At 39.6% G+C, this 26,087-nt stretch overlaps 1 protein-coding gene and 1 long non-coding RNA gene across 16 annotated transcripts in view; one reads left to right on the top strand and one right to left on the bottom strand.

Moving 5' to 3' along the window:
- Positions 1 to 26,087, top strand: part of NFIA (nuclear factor I A) — a 406,668-nt gene that overhangs the window by 37,112 nt on the left and 343,469 nt on the right. For 14 of the 15 annotated variants that reach the window (XM_064429042.1, XM_064429047.1, XM_064429049.1 and 11 more), the window contains exon 4: positions 21,507 to 21,631. The exons of the other annotated variant lie outside the window; for it this stretch is intronic. In XM_064429042.1, the coding sequence (XP_064285112.1) occupies positions 21,536 to 21,631 (96 nt within the window). In that variant the 5' untranslated portion in view covers positions 21,507 to 21,535. The remainder of the gene's footprint in view (positions 1 to 21,506; positions 21,632 to 26,087) is intronic. 15 annotated transcript variants of the gene reach the window in all.
- Positions 1,977 to 24,229, bottom strand: LOC135305426 (uncharacterized). The gene is made up of 3 exons (XR_010366608.1): positions 23,920 to 24,229; positions 10,938 to 11,075; positions 1,977 to 6,858 (listed from the first exon to the last, which is right to left on the bottom strand). It is a non-coding gene; the product is annotated as an uncharacterized LOC135305426 (long non-coding RNA).

Here is a 26,087-nt window from a genome sequence, read left to right on the forward strand (position 1 = left end):
CCAACAAAAGTGAGGTTATCACATAAATGAATATGAAAGGATATCCTTATGTATTGAGTCACTGTCAATTCCAGACATGTACCAAAAATGTCGGACTCTGAACACGTCATGGAGCAGCCCCTAGGCACAACTTTGTCAAACTAATTTTGTCCTTCAGACCAGAGTGCTAATTGTTCAGAAGTATTCCGGGCAAATTTAGCCAAAAGTAAATTAACTGGTGACTCCATATCCCATTTCCTAAATCATCTATGAGAAGAGTGGACCATAGAAGCACATTGGTGGAATAGATTATTTTAGGTAAGGAACAGGCTGAAATTTTCCCCTTTCTAGATTAATTTCAGGAAGTGTTGGGATTTAAATATTTAACTGTCTAATCCTGCATCAACTTATGTTAATAAAACTGTCATTAAACCCTGGAGGAAGAAATTTCAGACTCTGGAAGTTAAATTTATTTTAATCCTGTTACACAGGGCTGTTTAATGTTCTCCACAGAAATCCCCAAAATAAGGCAAAAGTGACTTGGTTTCCTGATTTGGGGGGATTTTTGTTTCACACGCACCAACTTGAAGCTCTGACCACGTTTGCCAATTTGGCTAGAATTCTGACTAAACTTAGGAAAAAAAACAAACCTAAGTTTTAGCAGGGGTTTCATGTGGGTTACAGTTTCAACCCAAATAACTTTTAGAATTTTTTGAGTTTCATTCAGAATAAAACAAAGCAGACACTAAGTTGAAGGGAAGGGGATGTGAATGGTGGTGCAGCCCAAGCAGGTTGGTTGTGTAAGAGTAGAGAGAGGCCCTTCCACTGGTCATTATCAGGCTAAGTGCAAAATCCCCTTTTTCAATGTTAAAATAAGTATTTAAAATTCTGTTAGCTAACATAGTGTCAGCTGCTGCTTTTTTCCCCTCATTCTTAAGAAACTCCAAAAATAGACAATTTCTGTGTATTTAGAAGAGTTTTTTAAAATACCAGGAAATGTGTCATGTTCAGTAACCAACAGACACTTCATTAGCAAAGCTGTTATGAAGCGACACACAGCCAAAGTCTGCTGAAATCAAAGGGGAACTTTCCATTTGCACCTTAAACCAGACCTTTAAATGCAAGCCAGGTAGTAAAAAATGAGGCCTAATTATTAGATTTATTTTTTATTAAATGCTTATATCCTCTGCTATATTATTAAATGCAGACTGCCTGACCAAGGGTATTTTTCCCCAAAATGGACTCCCCAAGTCTATTTTACATCATAGCAAATACCTACAAAATGTTTCATTTGCTCATTAATGCCTTCATTAAATATAAGTTAAATTTATAAGATGAAAGCAACTTTTTAGTGAGGGTTTTTTTTTTCCTCCTCCTACCAGCTCCATTTTTCATCAGTGATGTGAATCACAGAATCTGACAATGGTCTGGGTCTGAAGGGACCTTAAAGATCATCTACTTCCAAATCCCCTGCTGTGGACAAGGACACCTTCCCCTAGACCAGGTTGCTTGGAGCTCCATCCAACCTGGCCTTAAACTCTTCCAGGGATGAAGAATGAGTGGTTTGCTGTTGGTGACACAAAAGAACTTGCAGTCTTCTCATTTTTCTCTCAAAACTTCTTATTAGGACAATACACTGAGGTATTAAGTGCAGTGGAGTTTGTTTGTTTTCCCCACCTTCAAAAGGTGTTTATGAAAGAGTAGAAAATGGCACAATTTAATATTCCAGCTCAGAGGTAGAAAGGAAAAAAAAAAAAAAAAAAAAAGTAAGGCCATTGAAAACAGGGCATATTTTTTCTGTACAAGTAGAGGCTTGCGTTCTCATTTTGATTCTTTGACTTGAGCCCATCCTGCAAAATGTCTTCAAGTATGCTCTTCACTGTGAGTGGATGCTGCTGAGCTCCATCTCTAACCCAGGTCTCATATAAAACATTCAAGGAAGACTAAGTCTAATTTAATCCATTACATGATTGTGCAAAATTGCTTAACCGCATCAAAGAAGCGAAGGCATCTACCCTGGGACAGACATTGTCAGAGAGCTTTCAAATGCAAAATACAATCTTACAGGTGATTTAGTCGTGGGAATGCAGCACTGAGTGTGTGCTTCACTTCTGCCTCTCCAATCAAAACAATGGAGCCATTATCAGAGAAAGAAATATTAGAACCATTTTCCTTATTAACTTTTCTTATTAGAGGACATTTAGCTGTCTATTCATCTTTTCTTTTTCTTCATTTAATCAAGGCAGTTTTTTTTAAATAATAAAACTTCCAGGGGTGAGGAGACATTTTATTTCTTTTTCTTAAGTAATAAATTTAAATATTGGTTTAAAAAAGGATGAGGGGGGAGAATTCTGAATTAAGTGAATCAAATTCAATTCTGAATGCAGTTTCTTTCTGCAAAATCCAGTAATTCTTGCAAAAGTAATATTTCTTCCACAACTGGTTCTTGCTTGTTAATCACTGAATGTCGTTTACTGGTTGAATAAAAAAAAAAAAAAGGTGTTTTGTTATTTGGTTTCTGCACCAAGTAGTTTAAGTACATGTTTATATCTCATTCTGTGGTTAAGCTGGTAAAGTGCCCTGACAAAACCCCCAAGAGTTTTTTGGTGATTTGGTCAGTCTCACTTTAGGCACACATTACTATGAAAATTACCTTACTTCAGTGAAACTCTACCCCATTTTTCATTATTTTAGTCTGATATTGCACCTTTAGCAGAGGAGTGGAATAGCTGACACAAACCTGAGAAGTTTGGCTCGAGGGTACCTCACCTCTTGTCCTTAGCAGGCCTTAGATTTTGGGGCCATTTACATTTACCGTCAGAGCACAAAGGGGATGTTATGGGTAATAACAAGACCTGGAAGAAGCCCAGCCATGACCCTTCCCCAGGCACATCCTGGAGAGTGATGGCACAGACCTATTCCTCTCACCTGCCTCTGATCACCCCCTGGAACAGATTGATGTTGTCACATAACCAGGCTCATTTTGGATACCAAGAATCTTTATGAGCCATTAATTACTGAGGGTCCAGCTCGCTGACATCCATCCCACACCATCTGAATTGCCTGGATCCTCCTCCATAGCTTCATTTGGAGGCGAGCTGAAGCATAGCCAACCCCCCAAGGCTGGCAGTGATTGAAGGGGGCAGAGTGCCCGGGAGCAGGGAATTATCCTTTGCAGCAGAGTGGGAGTGCCTCTGCACCCTGTGCCTCCTGCCTTGCTCACAACCACAGAGCATTCAAAACATAAACCGGGGCAGACAGGGAGAGCCAGGATTGATGTTACCTGAGGACTCCTGTACCCTCAGTCCAGTTCCTGTGTGCTGTAGTGGCAGGAAGGAGGCAGGCAGAGCAGCCCACATGTATTTTTCTGAAGCACTAAATCTTTGCTCAGAGCATAGAAAAGTCTAGAAGTCCCCCCTCTGAAATAAAGGTGAAACTGAACAGAAGAAAGAACACAATGAAGGTATTTGTGGGATTTCAGCACTCTTGCTCTATGAGGAACATTTGAAGGCAGAAACATGCTGGTTTCAAGGTCCAGTAAATGCTCATATAGACCGCCAATATGCTTTTGATTGCAACAGAAATTGTTTGTGCTAAGCAGTGGCAGAGCAATTGTCAGCTTTATGGGACTTCTCTTAATAGCCTGCTCATTCCTTGACTGGATACAGAACATGTAACTATTCTTAGTAGATTTACACATTTATTTTAAAATAACAATGTCCAGAAAAGGCTACAAAAGCCTCTTACTGGTTATTAGCAGGTGGCATGTGCTGTGTAGCTTTTAAAGATTGCATGTAGTAGAGCAGTAGTTATGTGCTCTCGTGTACAGTTATATGCTCAGGTATGAAGCTGTTTCTGTTGTGCACAGACAAACTGCACAACTCCAAATGCCAGCACTCCCTGGAGATGGAATTTCTTTATCCCAGACAATGTGGTGGCCTGGAAACAAGAGCGGGCACAGCAGTGCAGGTGCAGAGGGAGGTGTGGCTGCACAACACCTGCACTGCTGCTGCACAGGTTCAGTTGTGCTTCTGCCAGGAACACCTGGACAATCTCACCTGCCTGTTGTGATCAGGTTTTGGCTCCAGTGTGAATTAACACCAGGGCTTCAGCAAATATGCTACAATTACAGCACAATGCTTCTGCAGCAGAATCAAGCTGGGTGCAAGCAAGTTGTGAATTTATCAGTGGATGAAATTGATGTAACATTGTCCATATTGAATTGCATTTAAAAACAGAAATCCTTCCCCATTCTTTGCTAATTGGAGGAAGCAGATTATAGCTGACAAAACCACAAGTCAAATGCCAATAATTTAAAGCACAAAGTAACTGAAGTAACAGACACGCTAACCTAGATATTAGAAAAATTGTGTAGGATGTGTTTTCCAGTTCTATTTTAAGCCATATAAAATTAACACTTCATTAAAATCCCTGAAACATCAGCTTCAGGGCTAAATTTAGCTGCACCGCAAAAATCCAAATCACCTCTCATAAAGCAATAATTTTACATAGATATAACCAAAGTCTAATTTTGTCACTTTTGAAAGTGCAACCTTGTAGCCATAGAGATGGCAGCAGAATTGTGAATTTGGCCTTTTAATAGCAAAGCTCTTCCATTCGTCACTAAGTATGCAAGCTGCCCATCTACCTTAATGTAGAGAGGCAATGCAGAGAGAATAAGAATTAAATTTAGGGGAACCTGATTCTGAAGAGTTTTAGCAAATATTAGTAAATACTGTACTTGGTAACCTTCTGAATTAATCAGCCTCTGGAGCACAGTTCCACAGCTTGTTTCCTCAAGCAGTTTCATTTGCTGTCAAGTTCCCTTTATTTCCACTTCATGAGCTAGGTGCTGATGAAACACCCTGCCATGGTATACTCAACACTAAGATGTTTACTCTTTCCAGAAAGTACTTAGTCTGGACATTTGGTCTTGGGTGCATTGGAAATCCTGCTGGAAAATAAATACAAATACAGGCTGTGAAGTCTCTCTGCTCTTCAAAGAGCAGACTGTTGTTCCCCCTATCACCCACAAAAGCACATCAAAGTATTGTATCCTCCTTATGTTCTTCCTGGTGATCCTCCAAGGATTTTGTTGTTTAACATAGACCCTTATTCAGAGTTGGGATCTAAAAGCCACTGTTGACTGGTGTGTTTGACAGCAAGCAAAAATCTTTATATGCATTTTGAACTCTCCTGTGGGGCCTTAAGCATAAACTTTCTGCTAGGTAGTCTGGAAAACCCGTGAGAGAATATTGGCTTTCCTTTCCTTAGGTATTTCTGGTGTAGTTCTGCTTTCTCCCTTGTAATCCAGGGGATTCTTTTCATAAAGATTTAAAGTTTCAGCAATAGCAATCTTGGCTGATTGGTCGTGCCAAAAGTTTCTACTGGAAATCTTGCAGAGAACCTGCTTAAAGGATTTACACAAGATCTTCTGCTCTTTTTTTTTTGTTGTTTGTTTGTTTTTGCTGTTGTTGTTATTGTTACAGATTGTACATTTATTGCTGAACAAAAAATCTTCATGGGTAGAAGGTGCACACTTCTTATGTGAACAGCTTTGGCTATTCAGTGCATTTGGGTAGTCTGAGGAACAGGAGGAGTACATGAGATGGTGCAGAAGCCCCAGCACTTGCTTCCTGGAGCATATGGTGCTTCTGGTCTGCGGACACGTGTCTGTGTCTGTAAGAACTGAGCTACGAAATGTAGCCAGTCACTCTGCATATGCTGCTGCTTACGAGTCCTTGCAGTGGTTAAAGATGGTTTAATTGGCTGCAGGAAGTATAACCCTCTGTCTCATACAGGAAGAAAAAATCCTTTATGCTTAACAAGCCTTAAATCTTTTATTTCGAGTTGTAGCTGCTACATTATCTGAGTGCATGCAGCCACTGAAACCAGACAGAACACAGTGAGTAAAGTATCCATTGTGGGGAAAACGTGGGGAGATGTGATGTGTTCTTCAAGCTCCAAATTTGCCAAACTGTTTTCCCATAACATGTAAGTTACAGTGCACTAACTGACAAACAAAAAAAGCTTTTATCAGTATTTGTGTGGTGTGGGAACCAAACAAACCAATTTTGCAATTTGTGACTGCTTAATTATGTGATTGGAGGCCAGGCCTGTTGCAGATAGCAAAACAATTTTAATTCTGTCCCACAGTGGAAGGTTTAAAAGTATTTTAAAAGGTTTTACAGCATTAAAAATGCACTAAATATTTTGTTTATTGCTGGACACAATTAATGACATGCATTCTGCATTGCATATCTTCTCAAACAGCAAAGTTTTGGACACAAAGTTGGTGGACACGTGGAGAGAGGAAAAGATCCATGCCCCGTTGCCCAGAGTGCATTTCATAGCAGCTCCTTATCCCAAACCATGTGTCTTCCCGTGACTGTTTCTGTATGTAGTGGGAGTAATATCTTTCACCTACTGACCAGGCTGCTGCTCCTGAGCCATTACACATCCACAGTTTGGCTGTCCGGGGAATTTGGAGGGGGAGAGGAGGAAGTAGGAGGCAGTGGCTTTGCTGTGGCTGCCTCACTGATCAGAGGTGGGATCAGAAAGTATCATCTTGGAGCAGATCCTCTGCCTGATTTCCCTCCAGAGGCAGCTGCCAATTGCTGCTTTTTCCCCAGAGGTAGAAAGATGTGATTTTACTAAGAGTTTTCTCAAGGTGAGGTGCTTGAATAGCAGTTGTCTGTTCCTTTGGCCAAAGGATAACTGGAGCTGCAGGCTGGGGTTTGTCTGTTGTAATGGAGTTGTAGCTATGCTGTGAATCAGTCTCTGATTCTTTCTGGATTCATTATGAATATGTCAGAGTTTGGGCTGGAGAAATCAGCTTGTTCGGTGTACTGGGGAGCTGAGCTGATTCCCTGTGGATTCCTAAAGAAAATGATGAAAGAAGGAAGCTCAGTGAAGTTTTCAGGAAGGACAGATAAGATGCAGGCAAAGCTTTTTTGTCACTGCCACTATGGCATCTGCTGACCCAAATGCCCACTGTCACACAAGGGAGCAAACTATTATTGGAGAGTAATTACTGCTGTGATGTCATGCAATTAACTTGATTCACTTGTACTGGCTGGAAGGTGGGAAGGGAGGTAGAGACATGAAACCTTTCTTCCTTGTACTGCTGTTTTACAGACTTGTAATACATGAGGAGAGAAAGCAATTAAATCAAATTTAGACCCACAGCACATGTAAATTTTATGTTTAATACAGAAACATGCACCACTGTGAATGTCATGTTCAAACTCTATGCTAAACCCTAAGGAGTGCTCCTGTATGTCATAGACAGCACCAAGGGTCAAGTGTTTAAATAACAGTCTGCAGAAATATGATTTTTAAGTTACAGAAGAAATAATAATCTTATCAGTCCTGAAACTGAAGGAAAATTTCTATCAATAACCACAAAGAGACAGTTTCTCAACTCCAGTTAGGAAAAAAAAAAAATCGGAGGCTGCCAACCTATAAATTCAGGGGCTCTGGATATTTTCTCCTTCACGAGGACAACTTCCAGCTCTGGAGTGCCCAGCCAGAGTAAACACGCAGCCTCCAGCCCACCTTTCCAGGTGATCCCATCTGCCCCACGGGGCTCCCAGTCCCTGAGCCAGCACAAACAGCCTTTGCTTCCAGTCCCAGCCCAGCTCCGGATCAGGCAGCCACCAAGGGGAATTCTTGGGATATGCATCACTGAGCTGCCACAGTGATACTGTTCAGATCCAGGGACCTCCCCTAGACCCCTCTTACCTTGCTCTCCTCACATTTTAAAATTTCTACTCCAAAAGTGCCCAAGAAATATTTTGAGAAAAGATCCTACTGCCCTCCTTGCAGAGCAGGATCTCCAAAGCTGTGCTTACTCTTAGCCATGGTTTACTATAAAATGCTCCACTATTTTCCCAGAGCTGGGCACAGTGGAAATGAGCAATAATTAGGAGCAGAGCAGATGACCTTCTTTTGAACTTAATGATTCCTTTAAATTTTGATGAAAACTTATCTTTAACCTTTATCTCTATTTCTTCTTTTGGAGAGGGAGTGAAGTTTTGAGCTTTTTTTTTTCTATCCCTTGTCATTCTTTGCTGAGGGAGAGAGTACAAAATTGTCTGAGAAAGGAATTTTATTCTCCAGCTTTTAAAGAGGGCAAGGGCATTGCAAGCAATGGAGATTTAAAAAAAAGAAAATGAAACTATAAAGAAGTACTTGACAGTGTCTCTTCTGCACTTATTGGAATATGCTGCTCAAGCTAAAAGAGAGGGCAAGAGGTAATCTGCTCTGCTATTTGCTTTTAATATGATCATGTTTTTGGCTCCCACTACATCTAATGCTGCTTGTACCATTCAAAAACACACCTCATTATCTCCTGGTAAATGTTGAGCTGCTGCAAAACCAATTTTAGTGGGTAGAGTGCCTCTGAGGTCAGGGTGTACATGAAATATGTAAGCTCAAAACATGTTTGCAATCAGTGACAATACTGCCTGCTAATGTGTTATTGCACCATTTGTCTTGCTCTTGGTCATAAATATTTTGTTTCTTAAGCTTTAAGGCAGCTCTATATCAGAGACTAAGTTTCATGTAACTGGTTTAGTCATTGTTGCTCTGACATTTATCTTGGATGCACCAACTTGTGTGTAGTCTGCTAAAATCAATACATAAAACATGTAAACTTAGTTGGAGAAGAGTGGGTGTCTTTTAAGCTTTTTTTCATATGGTAAGTAGAGGGCTGATATGAAAATCCTGCAGCTAATTTAAACAAGGGTGGGGGAGAAATTAGATTTTGCTCTCTGAGCCTCATTTTCAAGGAATAAAAAGCTCAGTCCAGGTTCAATGCAGCATTCTCGGAGCATTGAACAGAATCAGTCTTTGTTCTTCAGTGAAACTTATCTGTGGAGAAGCTGCATAACTTCCTGTGAAACTCAGCCCTGCAGATGTGCTGCGCTCGTTGTCCCTCTGCTTTTGCTTCCTTTGGTCAAGGAGTCAAGAATGGACACTTTGTGCTGGAGTGAAAATGATGCTGCCTGCTTTGCCCTCTGATGAGCTGGAGCCCTGCTCACCAAAGGGACATGACTTCCTGCCAGTTACTCTGCTGTTTGTTTATTTGTCAAGTGGAATGGGATAGCCCTCAGTGAAACCAAAGCCTCCCTCCTCCAAACCTCAGAAAAAGAGGCAGCAGGTTCTCGAGCAAGTGCAAACAACCTGAACTGATGCTGTAAATCCATAAATGTAGGCAATAAGCAAGTGGGGAGAGTGGATGTGGTAGACAGTAATTAAATAGTTTAGCTCTAGCAGGCATATGACTGGAGTTCAGGAGGTAGCTGATCCACTTTAACGAGTCAGAATATCAGAAAGTGAATTGTAGCAAATTAAGACTTTAAGTGGTTGGGCTATAAACCAGAACAGAAATTGATTTTCTAATAGTCTTGCATACTCCAAATATCCTTAAGTGCTTTATGTTTTAAATAGAGTAAATGCATAGCAAAATGAATTGGCTATTATGCACCAAATAGTACATTTGTTATTAAATCCTAGAACAAGATAGATTTTACCAGTATCTTTTCTCTAGGGATTTATTTAGCATAAAATTTACTTTCTGGAATGAAATTGTCCAGAAATGTGGCCCCTATGTGTTAGCTGCAGTAGAAATAGAGTTAATAAGATCCCTGCTCCAAATAATCTGGGTTGTTAAAAGGCAAAAAGCACAGGGGTTAGTGAACACATCTGGCTTTCTCTGTTTGTCTCTATACATATTTGTGTTATATTTTCCCAGCTAAGAAGGATGAATCAAGCATTTTCTGACTTATAGATTGCCACAGAGGTGGGTGTGGCAATGACCAGAGAACTCTAGTGGGGCAGGGCAAGGGAGTTACAGAAAGAAGTGGGAGGAAAAAGAAACCAGAAATACATTGAGAATGAAAAGAGGCCAGTTGTGGAGCAAGAGAGGTCTGAGCAGAAGCGTGGCTATGGGAATACCTATGGGATAAGTTTGTGCTGCTGCTGAGTGCAGCTAAGACTGCTGAGCAAGGTGATCCAGACTGGGGAAACTGATGACTGCAGGTCTGAGAAATAATGAAGTGCAGAAAGAGTAGGACAAGGGGATGTGCAGAGGTGAGAGGATGGGACTTGCAGTGTGTCCCATCCCCAGGGAGGATGGAAACATGTGACTGCTGTCAGGGAGAGGCTGGCAGAGGCATGAGTGGAGAATGTGAGTGCAGAGCCACTGGGTTCCTGTGGAGCTATCAGAATAATGCAATCTGACGAGACACTGAAGAGGGACAGAGTTTCATTTTCTTTTTTTTTTTTTTTACTTGGTTTAAAATAATATAAAAGCAGTTAGAGTGATGTATGTTCATAGTCTGGGCAAGTGTTTTGCATTGTTTAATACATAATTCTTGCCCATTTTCTCTAATTTTACAGTGGTCCAGGCAGCTTTCCCAGGCTCATATTTGTGGTGTGACATTTTGATAAGTATTGTCTGGGTTAATCCACTGTGGAATAATGGTTTGGATGATGCACCAGAGCACTGGTTTCCCAACACAAATAAGCTGTAGTGAACGTTGTTTCCCTTTAGGAAGGGGATCACTAGATTCTTAGGTGAAGCAGTTACAAGGAAGAACCTGATTTGGTGTTTATTTTAAAGACAAAATGAGACATTTTAAGCAAATTACTGTCCATTTCTGACTGGAGGGGCTGGGGCTGTGCATAAAGATGCTGAGCTCTCTTGCCTCTCTCTCTTTCTGTCTCATTTGGAACATATTGAGGTACTGTAGGTTTGGAAGCCCAACTCATGATGAGGTTTACATAAACTGCTCAGTAAAAAGGGGATTATGTACCTTCCAAGAATATGCAAGTCATATTTGTACCCCTGTATTCCTTTCTTAGCAAACAGTTTTTTAGTCTTGGTGAAATACAAGTTACTCACAATAAGCTGAGCCTCTGTGCAAAGGTTAGAGCCTGAAATATGCTCTTACCCACTACATGGTGCTGTTTGTCTGTGTTATCTCATGCAAACAAGAACTTCTTTCTCCTGCTTCTTATTGATTCCAGTAGGTGAAGGAAGAAACACCTGATTTATTAGTCATTGGTCCCTTTTCCTGAGGACTCAGCATCTGAAATAAATTGAATGGGGTTAAGAATGTACTTAGACCCAGACACAATTGTTTGTGTGCCTTGTCTTTACAATAAGAAAAAACTCAGAAGCAAATTCAAAGTGTCATTAGTGTCATGCTATAAATAAACAAAATGCTGTGCAGATAAGAGAATACCACATTTTCCATCTTGGAAATAGCTTACAAGCCATTAGGTGCAGGATAAGATATAGAACCACAGATTCAGAAAGGAAAAGTAAAGACAGATAAGTGCTGAGGAGCAGAACAAAAAAGCAATCTGTGACTGTGATATTTGGATTTTCCATCCTGACATGAAACTCTTCGCTCTAGAAACATGAGGAGACACCAGTATTACTTGGTAAGATGTTGTGCCTTGTTCTGTCTGCCTCTGAAAAGCATTCTCAAGGAATGGGAAGCTGACCTCAGCTGATCTGATGACATTTCTCCCATCATGGAGAGCCCCATTGACAATTCTGGGTCCTCTGTTTCTCTCCAGGACCAGCAGGAGTGAAGTGTCAGGAGGTTGGATGGGAAGCATTACAGCACACTGTATTTGGTGTATGTCATGGCCTGATGCATATCTGTGGAGTCAGATATAACAAAGAACTGCTCCTTCTGCATCTCAGACATCTCAGGAATCAGGGAGGTGTAACACATTATTTTTGTGCTTTTCCTCTTTTTTTTTTTTCTTTTTTTTTTCTATTTTGCTGCACACAGCAGGCAAAGAAACTCCCTCTGTCTGGGCTGTCTGCAGCCCAGTAGATAAGAGAGCAAACACCTCCCATAGTGACAGGGACTCGTTCCAACCATTTGTTTTGAGTTGAATGGTAGATCTTGGAAAACATGTTTTCCATTCATAAAAAGGAAAAAAAAACCCCTACTCTCAATACTTTCTAATGCCATCCTCTGGAGGCTTGAGGGCCATGTGTCTCACACCCTTACTTTGGAGGTCTTGCTTTTATAGACTTTGTTTTTCACTCCCAGAGATTTATTGTCCCAGTGCAGAAACAGTCTGGCTATGCCTCGGCAGTGGAAATGCAGCCATCTATTTGCTAAGAACAAGCTTGTGGTTTACCAGAATATTTCTGTTTCCTTCTGAGGTTTCCAGCTAATGAAGGGGAATTTATCCAGTACATTTATTGACATTAAAATAAGAGTTGCAGTCCATAAATAATCCCATTGTTGTTTTAGTTTGCAGTTTAAAACATTTTGTCAGCAGCATTGTCGTCCACTGTGACTCAGCTTGTGTTTGTGCTTGTAGTATTAGAGCTGGTAACACAGACACACATTCCAGCTGTTCCCACCAGGAAAGCTTCAAAGTACATTTTGAAATCATTCCTGAGCTTTTCAGCACTGAGCATCTTTGATCCCAAGCATGGAGACAAGTTCACAGCTACTCCTCAAGTGACATCTATGAAGATAAAAGCAGGCCCCAGATTCATTTCTGGGTTTGTGCAAGTTCCTGCCAGCACAGAGAAGCAAGAAATCCGGTAAGGGACAGGTGAGGTGGCAGGAAAAGAGCCACCTCCCGTTTTACCCACTCACAGGAATGCTCCTGGCCCTGAACCCCCTCTAAAAGCATTCATAGGCAGAAGTGTCACCTTCTCTGTGCTGGATCCCTGCATTAGGAAAAGATGGAGGTTCATCAAGGGATACTCTGCAATTCCTGCATCCTTCTATTTCTGTTTTCTAGAATGTCAACCAGTTCTTTCATATCTGTCAGCCAGCTTTGCAAAAAAAATCCTTTAGCACAAGGAAAAAGTCAGGTCTTCAGAATTAAGGCCATAAAGAATTATGTTTGTTATATTGTCTTCTTTTTATGGGAATTCCAGTGGATGCAAGAAAAAATATAAAATAATTTCTACATAACGTCCTCTTTGCAGGCAATGCACCATGTGCTGAATAAGACTCGATTTTCAAATGCAAAGTAATCAAGTTTCATAAATTTTAAACTCATGGCAAATTTTCAACTTGGTTGAAAAATTTTTGCTCTTCTTTGTGTGTTGATTTTATTATCAGCTAAGATTCCTGCAGAATTTTAAAACATATTTCAGAAAATATAAGGAATCACACCAGAAGACACACATGCTACAGACTTCATCTCCAAAATCCCTTTGTCTCTATGATCAGTTTACTGGAGGAAAAAAACCAAAAGGGTATTTAGAGTGATGTGTTTTGAATGAACTTCATTCAGTTTTCTTTTCCAAGATGTGATGTCCAGTGCCACAGATTACACAGGAGTGTAAATATGTCTTTACAGTCACAAAAGTGTTATCTTACTGTTAAATATTCAGTAATCCGGAGCCACTTCAACAGATTATGCTTGACTTGCTTGTAAAATTTGCTTACACAGAGCTCAGTCCTGCCAAAGCACTTCTCTAGGTATTTACCTGCAGTGCTCAGCCCGCTGGCTGCCAGTCAGCTGGTATTAGCAGGAGGACAAGTGTGACACTCAAGAGGTAAAGCAAAGAAATTGGCAGGTATTTAAATCGATGTGTGAGCCAGCAAAAAGGAGTGTTTTTAATATTAGTAGCATTTTAATCTTGTTCTCTAAACAAAAGAGGATTTACTTATTCATGGCTCAAGAATTACAAATTAATGTGTGGAACTGGAGTTAGAACTGAGGGCACTGGAAATTCCTATGATTCAGTGTATTTATTGTTTTAATTGTTCATATTTCCTTTGCTTTGGGGGATTTGGTCTTTGAGAGTAACATGATGGTCACTGCCACATCTGTCTTGGATTCCTTATTCCCTAAGAATAGCCCTAAGCAGAGAGTGTTACAGAAGTCTCTCATTAGGAAGGAGTAGTCTCAGTCTTTCATGTAGCTGTAGATGATAAAAGGCACTGATTTAGCACTGCTGCCTGAAATTCCACCAGCACTGCTGAACTCAGTAGGTCTTGTCCAAGAAAGCTATTTCCAGGGAGATTTGAAGACTTGTCTGTCCCTGCTGGTTAACTATGAGTCACCTTATCAAAAAACTGAAGAGTAGGTAAAAGCAAAAGGAAAAGTTCAGAGATTAGTTTCCTAGAGCATGTGAGGCTTCAATCTTTGAATCCAAAAGAAGTCCTGTGGCATTATCTACAAACTGGCAAGTGACCCTTGCCTGTGCCTGCACAAATAGCCATAAGCTCAGCAAGCACTGGCACTCAGCATCCTGTGTCTGACAAAGTTCATGACAGAAATGTGCAGAGTTTCTGCATTTTCACCTGCTGGCCTCACTCTCTTCCCATTCCCTGTAGCTCTCAAATATTAAAGCTGGCTGGAGTAATTCCTACAGTTCCCACTTAAGTTCTTTGGGTCCTTCTGCATCCCTCCCTTCCTGACCTACATGGAAGCAATCTTGCATGGAGAGATTCTGAAAGGTTATTTCTCACAGCACCAGGCAGCCTGAAATACATTTTATTCATGGCAAAACAAGGCATCCTAAAGTTGGGCAACATGTGCAGCTATAGCAGATGTTTCTGGATACACAGAAAATTTGGAATGAGTTTATGATTTGTGTTAATATCAGCTTAGCCATAGCTCAACAGAGATTATCAGTGTCCAGTTGCACCTCTGAAGATACAGAGAAAAAATAAAACCCAAAGAGGGGGTCATCTCATAACCAGGTTTCAGGTGACTCAACAGTTGCATTTTATGTGTTATATCATCCACCCATTAAAATAGTTTTAGACCTGTAAAAACAGATTGAAAGGGACTAAGAAAATGAATGGAACAAGCTATTCTGGATTTTCATTTAGAATGGGATTACTTTAGAATTAATAAATGCTTTTGGGATGGGATAGTGAATCATTATGGCAATGTTCAGCAATTGTGCCCTTCCTAAGCAAAGTCTTAAATACTGGTCCACTTCTTTTGCTATGTCAGGGATCTTTTTCCTGATGATAACTTACTTCATTAATTATCCACAATTGATTTGCCTAAGTCATATAGAGATTATCATATAACATGAAAACTATCAAACATTGTTAATTTAAAAAAATTTTATATCAGCCAATCTTAAGCCGAGTAGCTATCATATAGAATTCAATAGGAAAACAAAAATTCTGTCCTCCTGAATAAGATTTTTTCCAATTGGCTGGCACACGGAATGAGTTCATCATATAGATGCCAATTTACAAATATGTCCAATAATAGTAGGGGGAGCAACTGTTCCACAGCTCTGCCAGTGTTCATCAGACACACTGACAGTAGCCACATCATTAATCTCATGGTATATTAGAAATAAAGTCACCGGAATGGAATGGTGTCAAAGGATAAATGTTTCCCCCTTTGAAAATAAACTTCTCAGTTTCACCTCATTGTGTAGCCTTTTTTTTTTTTCCTTTCCCCCTCCCCCTTTTCACCCGCCCTCCTATAAATCCTTTGGTTTCACCTGGCATTTAGGTAACAGTAGGAGACCAATATCCTGTGTCAGAGCTCATTCTACAGTTATCAGTTTAGCATACCCTTAAATCCCCACGATTGCTGTGCCAAGACCAATCCTTCCTCTGCGAGGTTAAACATATGCATTACATATTGAAACAATGTAAGTAGCATGTAATTAGCGCTGTTTATGCATTCGCACTTTAAATTATACTTCTAAACCTATGATGTTTTTCAAGGCACTTCATGTTAGAGAGACTTAAATGAGCATTCATCTTGTCATTTTTAACTTTATTCATAAATAACCCTCTAAATATATTTGAATGGTTTATTACATTAGAGCCCATGAACTGACATACACATTCTTCCCTAAGAGAATATAGTTCTTAATAAAACATCCTTTAAAATTATAAAACCCGTGAACATGGCAATTAAATTTACAAACAGTGTCATCAACAACTTTGACAAAAGATGTTTGAAGAGGGGGGAGTGTTGGGGGCCTTTTTTCTGTCCTTTTTTTATTTCTTTTTTTTTCCCCTCCTCTTTTTTTCCCTTTTTTTAAAGCCTTGTTCCATAAGGATTATAGCTCCCCCGCTGTTTGGAAAAGATAATTTCACTTGTAACACTAATAACTTGAGCAGGGAGAAGGCTGGCTGGGTGAATGGAATGCACTTCACTGCACATCTTGGCTTCGCTAGAAATCGGAAACAGATGGTCCTTGCGGCTGGCTTCCCACTCGGGCCCGCTCAGTGCCAGCCTGTGGTCGTTGGCTGGTTGCTGCTGGCACTGTGTGACTTGAACATAGTAGGACAGTGGCAAAAGAAATCAAATCTTTTTCATTGAGCACCAAACTGTAATGAAATTTGACAGATCTGACATTCTATACCCAACATCTAGTTAGAATATATTAACCTTTTAGTTTTCTTGAGCTTCTCTCCTACTAGTTATGAATCTCCTTATTAAGGGGTTGCAGTGGTTCTGGAGATGGCAGGAAAGCAGTATCTTCTGCATGCCCTCTAATGCTGGAACCCAAAATGCATAATTCAAATAGTAAAGGAATTGTGGGTCTTTTAACCCCTCCCAAATTCATCTACAAAAACCCCTATGCTACTAATAGAAATAGTGGTTAGGCTCTTTTGTTAATATTTAATTCTAAGGACAAAAAGAAAATAATAGTAAAGTATTCCATCCCTGTGCACTCAGTATTTTGTGTGTATCCCCACCCCACTGAGGCAATACCTTTGACCCAGCTGCATCCAAACTGACTTTGTGATTTCAAAGAATACTTTCATTTCAAATTCTATGAATTTGCATTTACTTAGATGGTACAGATTAGTCCAGGGCAGGGTTCCTCCTTTCCCTCTAAAGGCTTCTCTCAATATATGCTTGATATTGAGTTTTTTTAAGACCCTGCTCAGTCCTTCTTGAGGTCATGTTGGCTGTCACACGAGCCTTGAGCCAGCCAAGTGTGTGCTCCTGGGGGACATGGACCTCTCATGGATGAAGAGCACGTTGAAATGTTGTACTGAGTTATGGTCACAGATTAAGAAATAGTTGGTTATATTTAGACTTAAAAATAAATCTGTTTTATGTTCCTTTGCATTTTGGGTTGATAGAGAAGAATTTTTACTTATTTTTTAAAAATGTTTGTATGTGTCATTCTTTTGCCTTCAGTCCTTTCATCTGTTCCTCCTGTTTCTTTCAGACATGAAGTCACAGCACTGTCTGTGATGTCAGTGTGTTTCCATATTGACAGACCGTTCTGTCAGAAACAAGATCTTGATGCTTGTTTCAGATGAGGGAAAAGGGGAATACAGATGGTAGGAAGAAAATCAGAGGAGTGAGAGGGGAGCAGGGAGAAACACACACAACAGAGCTACAGGGGAAAATGCAGAGTCCAAACCCAACTTTTCCTGCAGAGGGCAAAGGACTACTTTCCCTGCCTTCAGGAAGAGCTTCCAAAATGTGTGTGTAACATTGAGCAAGCAGTAGAAGCTTTACCATTGCACTGGTTTTGGCTCAGGAGTCCTTGAAGGTGCAGCAGCAGTGGTCACATGCTGCTCCTCTCCTTGTTTACGCCTTCAGCAACAGCAGATCCTCTTGATTGAAGCCAGGATTATAGGATTTCCAAAAGCTAGAGCATACTCGTTGTTAGCAACTTTGCATCAGTTCAGAGGCTGCCTAAAAATCAACTGCCTGCTCTCACGTGGCTCTTGAACTAATTGTCGCTGCTCGAGATAAGGAAATCCTCCTTGTAACTCATAGAAGTTGAGGCTTCCCAAGGAAAACGCCTCCAAAATTAGGAACAGATCTAAATCACACTGTTGCAATGAGCTGAAAAGGTTCTGAGCGATTGCAACTGGAGAAATAGGGGAGGCAAAAGGAACAAAGAGAGGGTTAATGGGCAATGGGCACTGTGCAAGTAATAGATAATCTAATAACGAGGTCTAAGATCCCAAAGATGTGTCTGGCACTGGGAACTGCCCTCAGTTCTACCGCATTTCTTTCACCGATGTGAACAGTAGAAGCCAACATTTGGAGAAACCACCCACCATGCCAACATTTCTAATGCTCTCATGCGTTCGGTTTCCAGTAGACTGTAAAATGCCAGCTTGATACAGTCATCTGAATCAATATACTTTATTAGCCTTTTTTTAGCGTTCTTTCCTGTTTCCTTGCACTTGATAGGAACAACAATATCCTCATCCAAACTTGCAGCTATAGGAAGATAGAGGGGCCTGCTCGTGCTGTGTGAGCTGCAGCAGGTAACTCTGCTCAACAACTGAGCAAATTATTTGTGGGTAGTTGGCCACTTCTCCAGTAGGAAGTTGGAAAGAAACTGGCAAGTGCTTCAATCCATTGCTTGAGGCCTAAAGCTGTCAGAAGACAAATCTCCTGTAGCCCACAACACACACACCTAACTTATTTCCAACTTGAAATACCACTCTATACTGCAAGCATTTTTATTTTGCAGCTGTATCTGCACAAATGTCGATGCCACACGAAGGCTTTTTCTTTCTTCAGATCTGATTTAGAAGCAAATATCTTTGTTGCTTATTAGTCTTTGGAAGGCATCGTTTTGTCCCAGTACTATTCACAGGGAGTGTTGTGCAGAATGCTGATTGACAAGAGTTAAATTCAAAACATGTAGCCATTTTCTGGTGTGTGGTTTTTTTCCTGATTGAAGGAAAACTACTTAGATGTTTGTTTCCAAAACGGCATCTGTCAGCAATCAAAGGGGAAAAATTGCATAAAACAAATGCAATTGTTTGGAGTAGCATTTCCTGGATCATGTTAAATGCTTGATTTGCTCCCCATTATGCTCACCAAATAATTTTATTTTCCACAATAATTGCAATATTTAACATGTTGTATTTAATCTTGTTTTAATGCTATTAACAACAGCCGCTTATGAAAGGAGTAATTGCTCTACGGGTAAGAACCCACCATCCCCAGCATCAGAAAGAACAATGGCAAAGTTAACTGCACCTAATTGTTCTGAATTTAAAATGCTGTTAACCAAGAGCACTCCTAATTTCTTTGCACATAACCACTCCACTGTCAGGAAGGAAATGGTTTCATGCTTCTGTCATCCATAATCTGAAAAGTGTATGTTCTAAAAAAAATATTTAGCTGGTGTGTTTACAATTAATATTGGGAGGTAAAATCATATGTTGGTTTAGGAAGAAGTGGTTAATACAGCATTCCACAGAAAGTTTGTCAGTAGATCTCTAACTACACCCAGTGCTAAAACCCCATATAGAATACAGATTTATCAGAACTTGCCTGGAATGACATGCAGCACAACTGGGTATGAAATACTAAATAAATAATAAGCAGGGCGGGTAAGATGATGGATTTGAGAGGTAGGAGCAGAAAGAGCAGCAGAAAATTGAATCTGACACCAATTCAAGGGCTGATTGTTACTACGAGTTTTCCTTTATATTTTGTGTGAATATTTGGAGAGGGAGTTTTTTTTCCCAATAAGCAGTGAGCCTGAAAGGACAGGTAGTGTTAGCAAACCTGCAGTAACAGAAGACAATAAATACTTTGGCTAGCCAGAGCAAGGACAGTTCCTGGCACAGTGTCCATTTTTTTTTTTCTGGACTCAAAATAAAACTTAACACTTCCCATGCTAGTCAGACCCTTTTCTGTAAATAGCAGTGGGATTGTACCTGTTGTCTGGAGCTAAACATACAAACTGGGATGCTGTAGTCGCATAGATCATTCACTGATGTTTAGACCATACATATTGTAAGATTTGGGGCAGAAAAACCCCAAACCCCTGCATATTACATTAGCAGTTCATGCTTGCACTATATCATTTGCTTATCATCTCACACATCACAGAAATGCAAGGGTATTATTGAAGCTCAGTACAAGTTAGTTCTGTTCTGTACTGAATGGCAGTTCTGTAATCTGTGCAGCCCAGAATTACAATTTTGCTGTAGCCAAATAGTTAAACAACAGTTAATACACAAAATAATCCAAATAAGAATTGTGCACCCACGAGCTCCTCTTGCTGATACAAACAAAAACTGATATTGTTTAAAATTGAGTAGATGTTTTTAATACATTTTCCTCTCGTGTCCAAATCACAAAAAGATTTGCAGAATGTAGCTGTTTCTGAGTGAGCAAGTTGTATCAGCCATAGCTCCTCAACCCTAAGAAATATTCCTGGCAAGAGTGTGTTTGCCAGTTCAGAAGTTCATTTTTTCGAGCACTTGAGGAAAGGCTCTACTGTATAGGCTGGAGTGCCCTGTCAGGGACTGTGGTGGTCACAGCCGAGCAACCGTCGCTCCGTGTGACACAGCGGGGTGATTTAAATGGAAAGCATTCACTGCCTGCTTAATAGTCAGCTGTCACAAAAGTAGTACTTCAGTTGGGTTTACAGTGCACCAGGAGAAGTGGGAAAATGAGATGAGAAAATCTATGATTATCTCTGGCTTTGCTAGGCAGGAAAAGATTTTAATATCAGACAATAACATGATTTCATAACTTTTCAAAGCAGTTTGTTTTGGGGCTGTCTTTTCCCAACTTGTCTGTCAATTCCTCACGTAAATTTTGAGTGTGGCAGAGAAGTTTTGCAGGAAGGAGAAACAAACCTCTGTGAGTTTGGCAGCTGTCACCTGATGGGATTAAGAAATGTAACATTAAATACCACATTTTAAAAAATATTCTAGCAAAATGATATTTTACAAATAAATAAAAAGGGAATTGTTCAGTTCTTAGAGGGCATTTTGAACCTTCATATGAAAAGTCATTCATTTAAACAATATGATCTGATATCTAAAATCAAGAAGCAATAAATAGCCAAAACTTGAGCGTCTCGAAAAACCACAAATCATTTGATTCATTCAGAAAGCGTCTATCACTTGATGGAGAAATTAACTTGGACAGTTTACACTTTTGTTTTGCCTTTCACTGCTTAAATTATTACATGCACAATTATGAAAGAAAGGAAGAAAAACGCTATTTTTTTTCTTTTTTTGCTCAGCCTTTTCCCCCCCAGTCACGTACATGAGAAAAGTAGCTGCGATAAACAGATACTGAATCAGACTGAAAGTCTTTTTAAAAAAAAACACCCAAAACATTGCATGATAGTCTCTAAGCAGTTCCATCTGTCAAGCAGAAATTTTAGGCTAATAGCCTGTGGCGATCTCCCTCCACAGTCCACTACCTGCCTTTGTCCTATTAAATCTCTTTATTCTTCTTAAAAAATAAAAAAGAGGAAAGAAAAACCTTGCAGACCAAAATCATCTGAGTGATGAAGCCCTAATTTTGACCGCCTCTCTTTGATGTTGAGCAGTGGGTTCTTATTTAAAAAAAAAAAAAGGAGTGAGTGAGAGGGGGGGAGAGAGGGAGAGAGAGAGAGGGAGAGAGAGAGAGGAGAAGACAGTGCTAGGAGCAGATGACTTTTCATCTCCACTTCACCTTGCCACTGGGTCTGTGAGAGATTGGTTCATTGTCAAGGAGATTTTTTTTTTTTACCCATGATTCCATATGGTATGGACCGGGCTACATGTTGCCCAACATGCCAGTGCAAATGTTTTCTCAATTAGGTGTCTTATCTCCCGTGAGTTAGCATCAGATGAAGCTTGCTGACAGCATAATGGCAGGGAAAACCTCCGACGGCTCCATCAAATGGCAGCTCTGCTACGACATCTCGGCCAGAACTTGGTGGATGGTGAGTTGGCAGCAGGGCTGCTTTTTTTTTTCTCCCTTTTCTACTTTCCCTCCCTCTTTGACAAAATGTCCCAGACCTCACATTTATCAAATTAACATTTGATTTTTTTCACACTCTTCAGTAGAGCAGCCTCACACTTGTCCCACTTGTGTGCTTTCCCCTGTGTAACAGGAGACTGTTAATGTGCACTACAGTTTCCAGAGGGAAGCTTTTTCAATTCTCCTTAAAGGAAAAAAAAAAAAAAAGTATGCAAAGAAGTAGTTTGAAAAAGCCTTGTTGTGCAGAGAAACTTGTCTCAGTCGGCTGCCTAACGCTCAGTTTGTTTTATTTTATCTGCTGCTTTCCAGCGTCCGTGTGCGCGTGCATTTTTCACTATGCAGTATTTTGTAAAAAGGGAAGGTGGAAAGTTCAGTCCGTTACAAAGCGAGTCGATCCCTGTAAAAGCCTGGAACGGTGCGGTCGTGGCGTGGTGCAAAATCACCACGTGTGAGAGGAGCGCGGTTTGCGAGGTGCTGCCGTTCATCCGAGACCCCGATCTAACTTTTCCCTCCGCTTGTTTGCGTTAGAACAGGTTCCCGGGCTGTGCTGACCTGGAGCCATGTGTTACAGATCCCACATAGTCTGGCTCTAGCTGCTTTTGGGCACAATTAAAGTTTCAATAAAGTCCCAACGTGCTCCGTAGAACGAGTTAACTAGCATGTCATGGTCAGCCGGGCCAGACAACCTTTGACATCTTGAATCTATAAGAGGTATAGTGAGTTAGGAGGATGCACAATAGCCCATTGTAGCAGAAGATGCAAGTCCTGTTGCGAGGAAGAGAGTCCTCAAATCATTACTGCCCTCGTTAGCGTGTTGTCCGTTAGGGATTAATTCGTTAGCAGCGCATTTTTAGTTTTCTGTAATTATTATTCTTGTGGCAAGCGTGAATTCTTCCAGTGAGAGGAAAAGTTTGCTGCCAGGACAATGAATGTATTATCCGCTCCTAACTGGACCGTGAACCTCAGCTCATTTCACATAGATATCAGTTAAAAAAGGACTGGCGAGTGGAATTACAAAACAAGGCATGATCACTTTCATTGTATGATACGCTGAAACAAGTCGGGGGCTTTCCCTCCCCCTCGCCGCCCCGGACCAATTTTGGTATCATTTGGAAAGTTTAAGACCTCAGAGGACTTGAAAGACTTTTAAAAGTGAGATCCGGAAGGTTTTTATTCTGCAGCTTGGTGGTAGCCATTGTGTATATCATGTGGCTTGTATTTAAAGGTGTTTGGGCTCGGGGTTTTCCTTTTTTTTTTTTTTTCTAAACTCTTAATTTTTTAAGTGTCTATTAGAAGTTTGCCAGCGGTTGCCAGTGAAATGTAACATGCAGTGTTTGGTTAATGGGAATAGGGAAGGCTAACCACTTTACTTATAGTACTGATTTTCCAATTAGACTTTCTGCCAGGAGAAGTTGGAGGGGGAAGGGGTATTTGCATGCACATAAACTGTTGATTATTCATGTGACTTTTTTTTTTTTTAGCTTGTTAAACCCCTGTAAATAAGGCTATTGATTTTTACTTATCATTTTCAAAACAAAGTTTTTCAAGTACCTGTTTTAGCCACAAGATTTATATCTTGCTGTGATTTTGCCTTATTCCAAGCCATTTGTATATTTTATTACCACTCTCTTTTATTGTCTATCGGCTTCTTTTATTATGAGCTATGTCCGTGTTTATTATTTAATAAGTATCCTCAAATGTTACTAGGCAGTTATTAGCACTCTAGAGAAAGTGTCCAAGGAAGTTTCATTTCAGTCACATCTATTTCACAGATGTTTCAGTGCTGTGAATATAATATGTAAAAATCCTGGAAACATTTAGTAATGCACTTGCCTAAAAATAAACAGTTTTATAACCACACATGCTGTTGTTTAGATTAAACATTGCAGAAAGTTCTCCTTAAACTTGAACGTCACACCATTTATTTTCTAACAGAAAAAAAATCACTTAAATAGCCTTTTTTTGGTAAAAGTTGTGGTAGATAAGAGATGTTATTTTTAGCTGAAGTGAATAATTCAAGATCTTTACAATAGATGTGTTAATTGCAAATAATTTTCATACAAAGTTTCAATTATTGATGGAGTAATAAGCAGTTTTTCATGCATTATGAATCTAAAACACACAGCAAAAATAGATTTTTTTCACCACCCCCCCCCCAAACCTCATCCCATTTGCCACATTCTTTTCATCAAAAGTAAGCTAGAGAGCAGATTTTAATGTTTTAAAGACAAATAAAGCTTTGAAAATTACCTCATGCATCGTCTGGCTGCACAAAATCTCAGCTGCACAGTGCTAAACTTCGGTTTGGTACTGCCAGCATACAAAGAGATGAGTGAATACCCCTTGCACCCATATAGACTCAGCTGCCAGCACTGGGATATGCAATTTTGCTTTTTAATGAATCGTAAACAATTTGTGTGTCAAGCGAGGGAGTTTGGGTTTTTTTTTCTGGAGCAGGTTCTAAATCCATTTGAAGCTATAGCTGGGTACTGTACTGGAGCATTATGCCCAAATTTAAAGGTTCTGTGTCAGTGGGATGAAAAGACCTGTTATAATGAAAGAAACGGCTTTATAAAAGGCTGGGTGTAGTAATCTCTCTCTCTTTCTTTCTTGCTTTCTTGCTTTCTTTCTTTCCCTCTCTCTGTCTCTCAACCTCACACTCTCCCTCTTTCACCCCAGTCTATAGCATGTTTATAGCCAGCTCTGGAGATAATGGAGATTGGTTGATTGCATGATTAGTAAAATGAATGGATTTTAGCATAGGGCAAAGCAGCTTGCAATTTTGAAAGGTGGCTTTAAAATGCAGAGTTCTAATTTTGACCTTATTTTCTTTCATAGATAATCTTTATTAATGCTCCTTTAATTCGTTTTTCCTCATCACAGCTAGTTTTTCTCCACAGCCATCTGATGGAATGGCTAATATATTTTATCTTACTTGCCAAAACAGCAAGAGGTCAAAGTAAAAGAAAAAATGTTATTTCTCTTTCTTGTAGACAGTTGTAAATGTTTCAAACTATTTCAGCAGAAGCTGCAGGGTTTGTACATTTCAGTAATAATTGCATTTGTCTCCGCTGTTTTAAGGCACTCTTACACCTAATCTACTTTTTTTATGCTTTAGTCAAGTAAATGCAGAAACAATTATTATTCTGTCTATATTGTAATGTGACATTTTAGCATAAAATTTCCCCCAAATGCTGTGAATTTGTGTAAGAAGGAGTTACATTTATTATATATATAAATATATATATATAAAATAGCAAATAATTTAACCAATATGGGAGCCTGAAGATAAAAGGTGAATTTGTTGGAAAAATGATCATTATTTTGTTTTTATTGGCACTTTCAATTGAAATTTGCTAGTGTTATAGAGACACTAAAGGGTTAGTCATAGAAAAGTTTCAGTACTCTGTCTTGCATTTGTAACAAATATGTGCAGCTGTGCTACTTTTATAAACATTTATTTCAAGCTGATTATTTTTTTTAATTATTTGCTCTAGCAAGCCAGTATGATGTGACCATAATATGTTTAATAAGGGATTGTCTGCAAAATTCCTTTGCACGGGGTTATTGAAATAGATGTGCAGCAAAGGTATATACTGGAGGGAAAATCCTCCTTGGCAAAACAAAACTAAAGAGCCCAAATTGGGCCAAATTCTGCTCAAGGTTTACACTGCCACCAGCCTGAAGTTGCTGCCTTGGGAGGAGTGGAGCGACTCCAGGTTTGCTCACCTGAGTGACTGAGTTCCAATCTGGACCCATAATTTGAGTTATCTCCATCCAAACAGGTTCAAACCCCCAAACTGTGCTCTTTGTGAAACATGTGAAGGGAAAAAAAGCCTCATTAATAAGTAAGAAGCCATTTCAAATGACTCTATGTATGAGCAAACTGCTGTTATTGAATGCGACAGTTAAAGCACATCTTCCAGTCATTTCCAAAATAATTATTTTCTAATTTTATTATCCCACTCTAGATCCACAGTTCAGTGTGAATGTCTTTATTTTCTGTCAAAGCCATGAGTGAAACCAGAATTTATTAAAAATAGTCAGCCTAGACTTAAAATGGTCATTTAGTTACTTTAAAGGTTCTTAACATCTTTTTTTCACTGAAGCTTTTGGTGACTACTTTTCTTCCACACCTCTGTTTTTTTCAGAGGAATAGCTGGAATTGCACAGGTAATTAATGCAATTTTTAAAAAAATGAAAATATCAAAATGTTGTTAGTATTTCCATCAATTAAGAATTAATAGAATCCTCACTATAAATCTCATTGCAAATGAAAATAAAAATGATGGCGCATCTAATAGATACTTAATTTCATCATATGGAAAGTTAATTGGCACTGCCAAAATACTCAAAAAAGTATTTTTTATTTAAATCACTGAGCGTATCTGTACACACTTCCAGTCCAAGTTTATCAT

Source organism: Passer domesticus, chromosome 7 (genome assembly GCF_036417665.1).
Source record: "Passer domesticus isolate bPasDom1 chromosome 7, bPasDom1.hap1, whole genome shotgun sequence".
Taxonomy (NCBI): Eukaryota; Metazoa; Chordata; class Aves; order Passeriformes; family Passeridae; genus Passer; species Passer domesticus.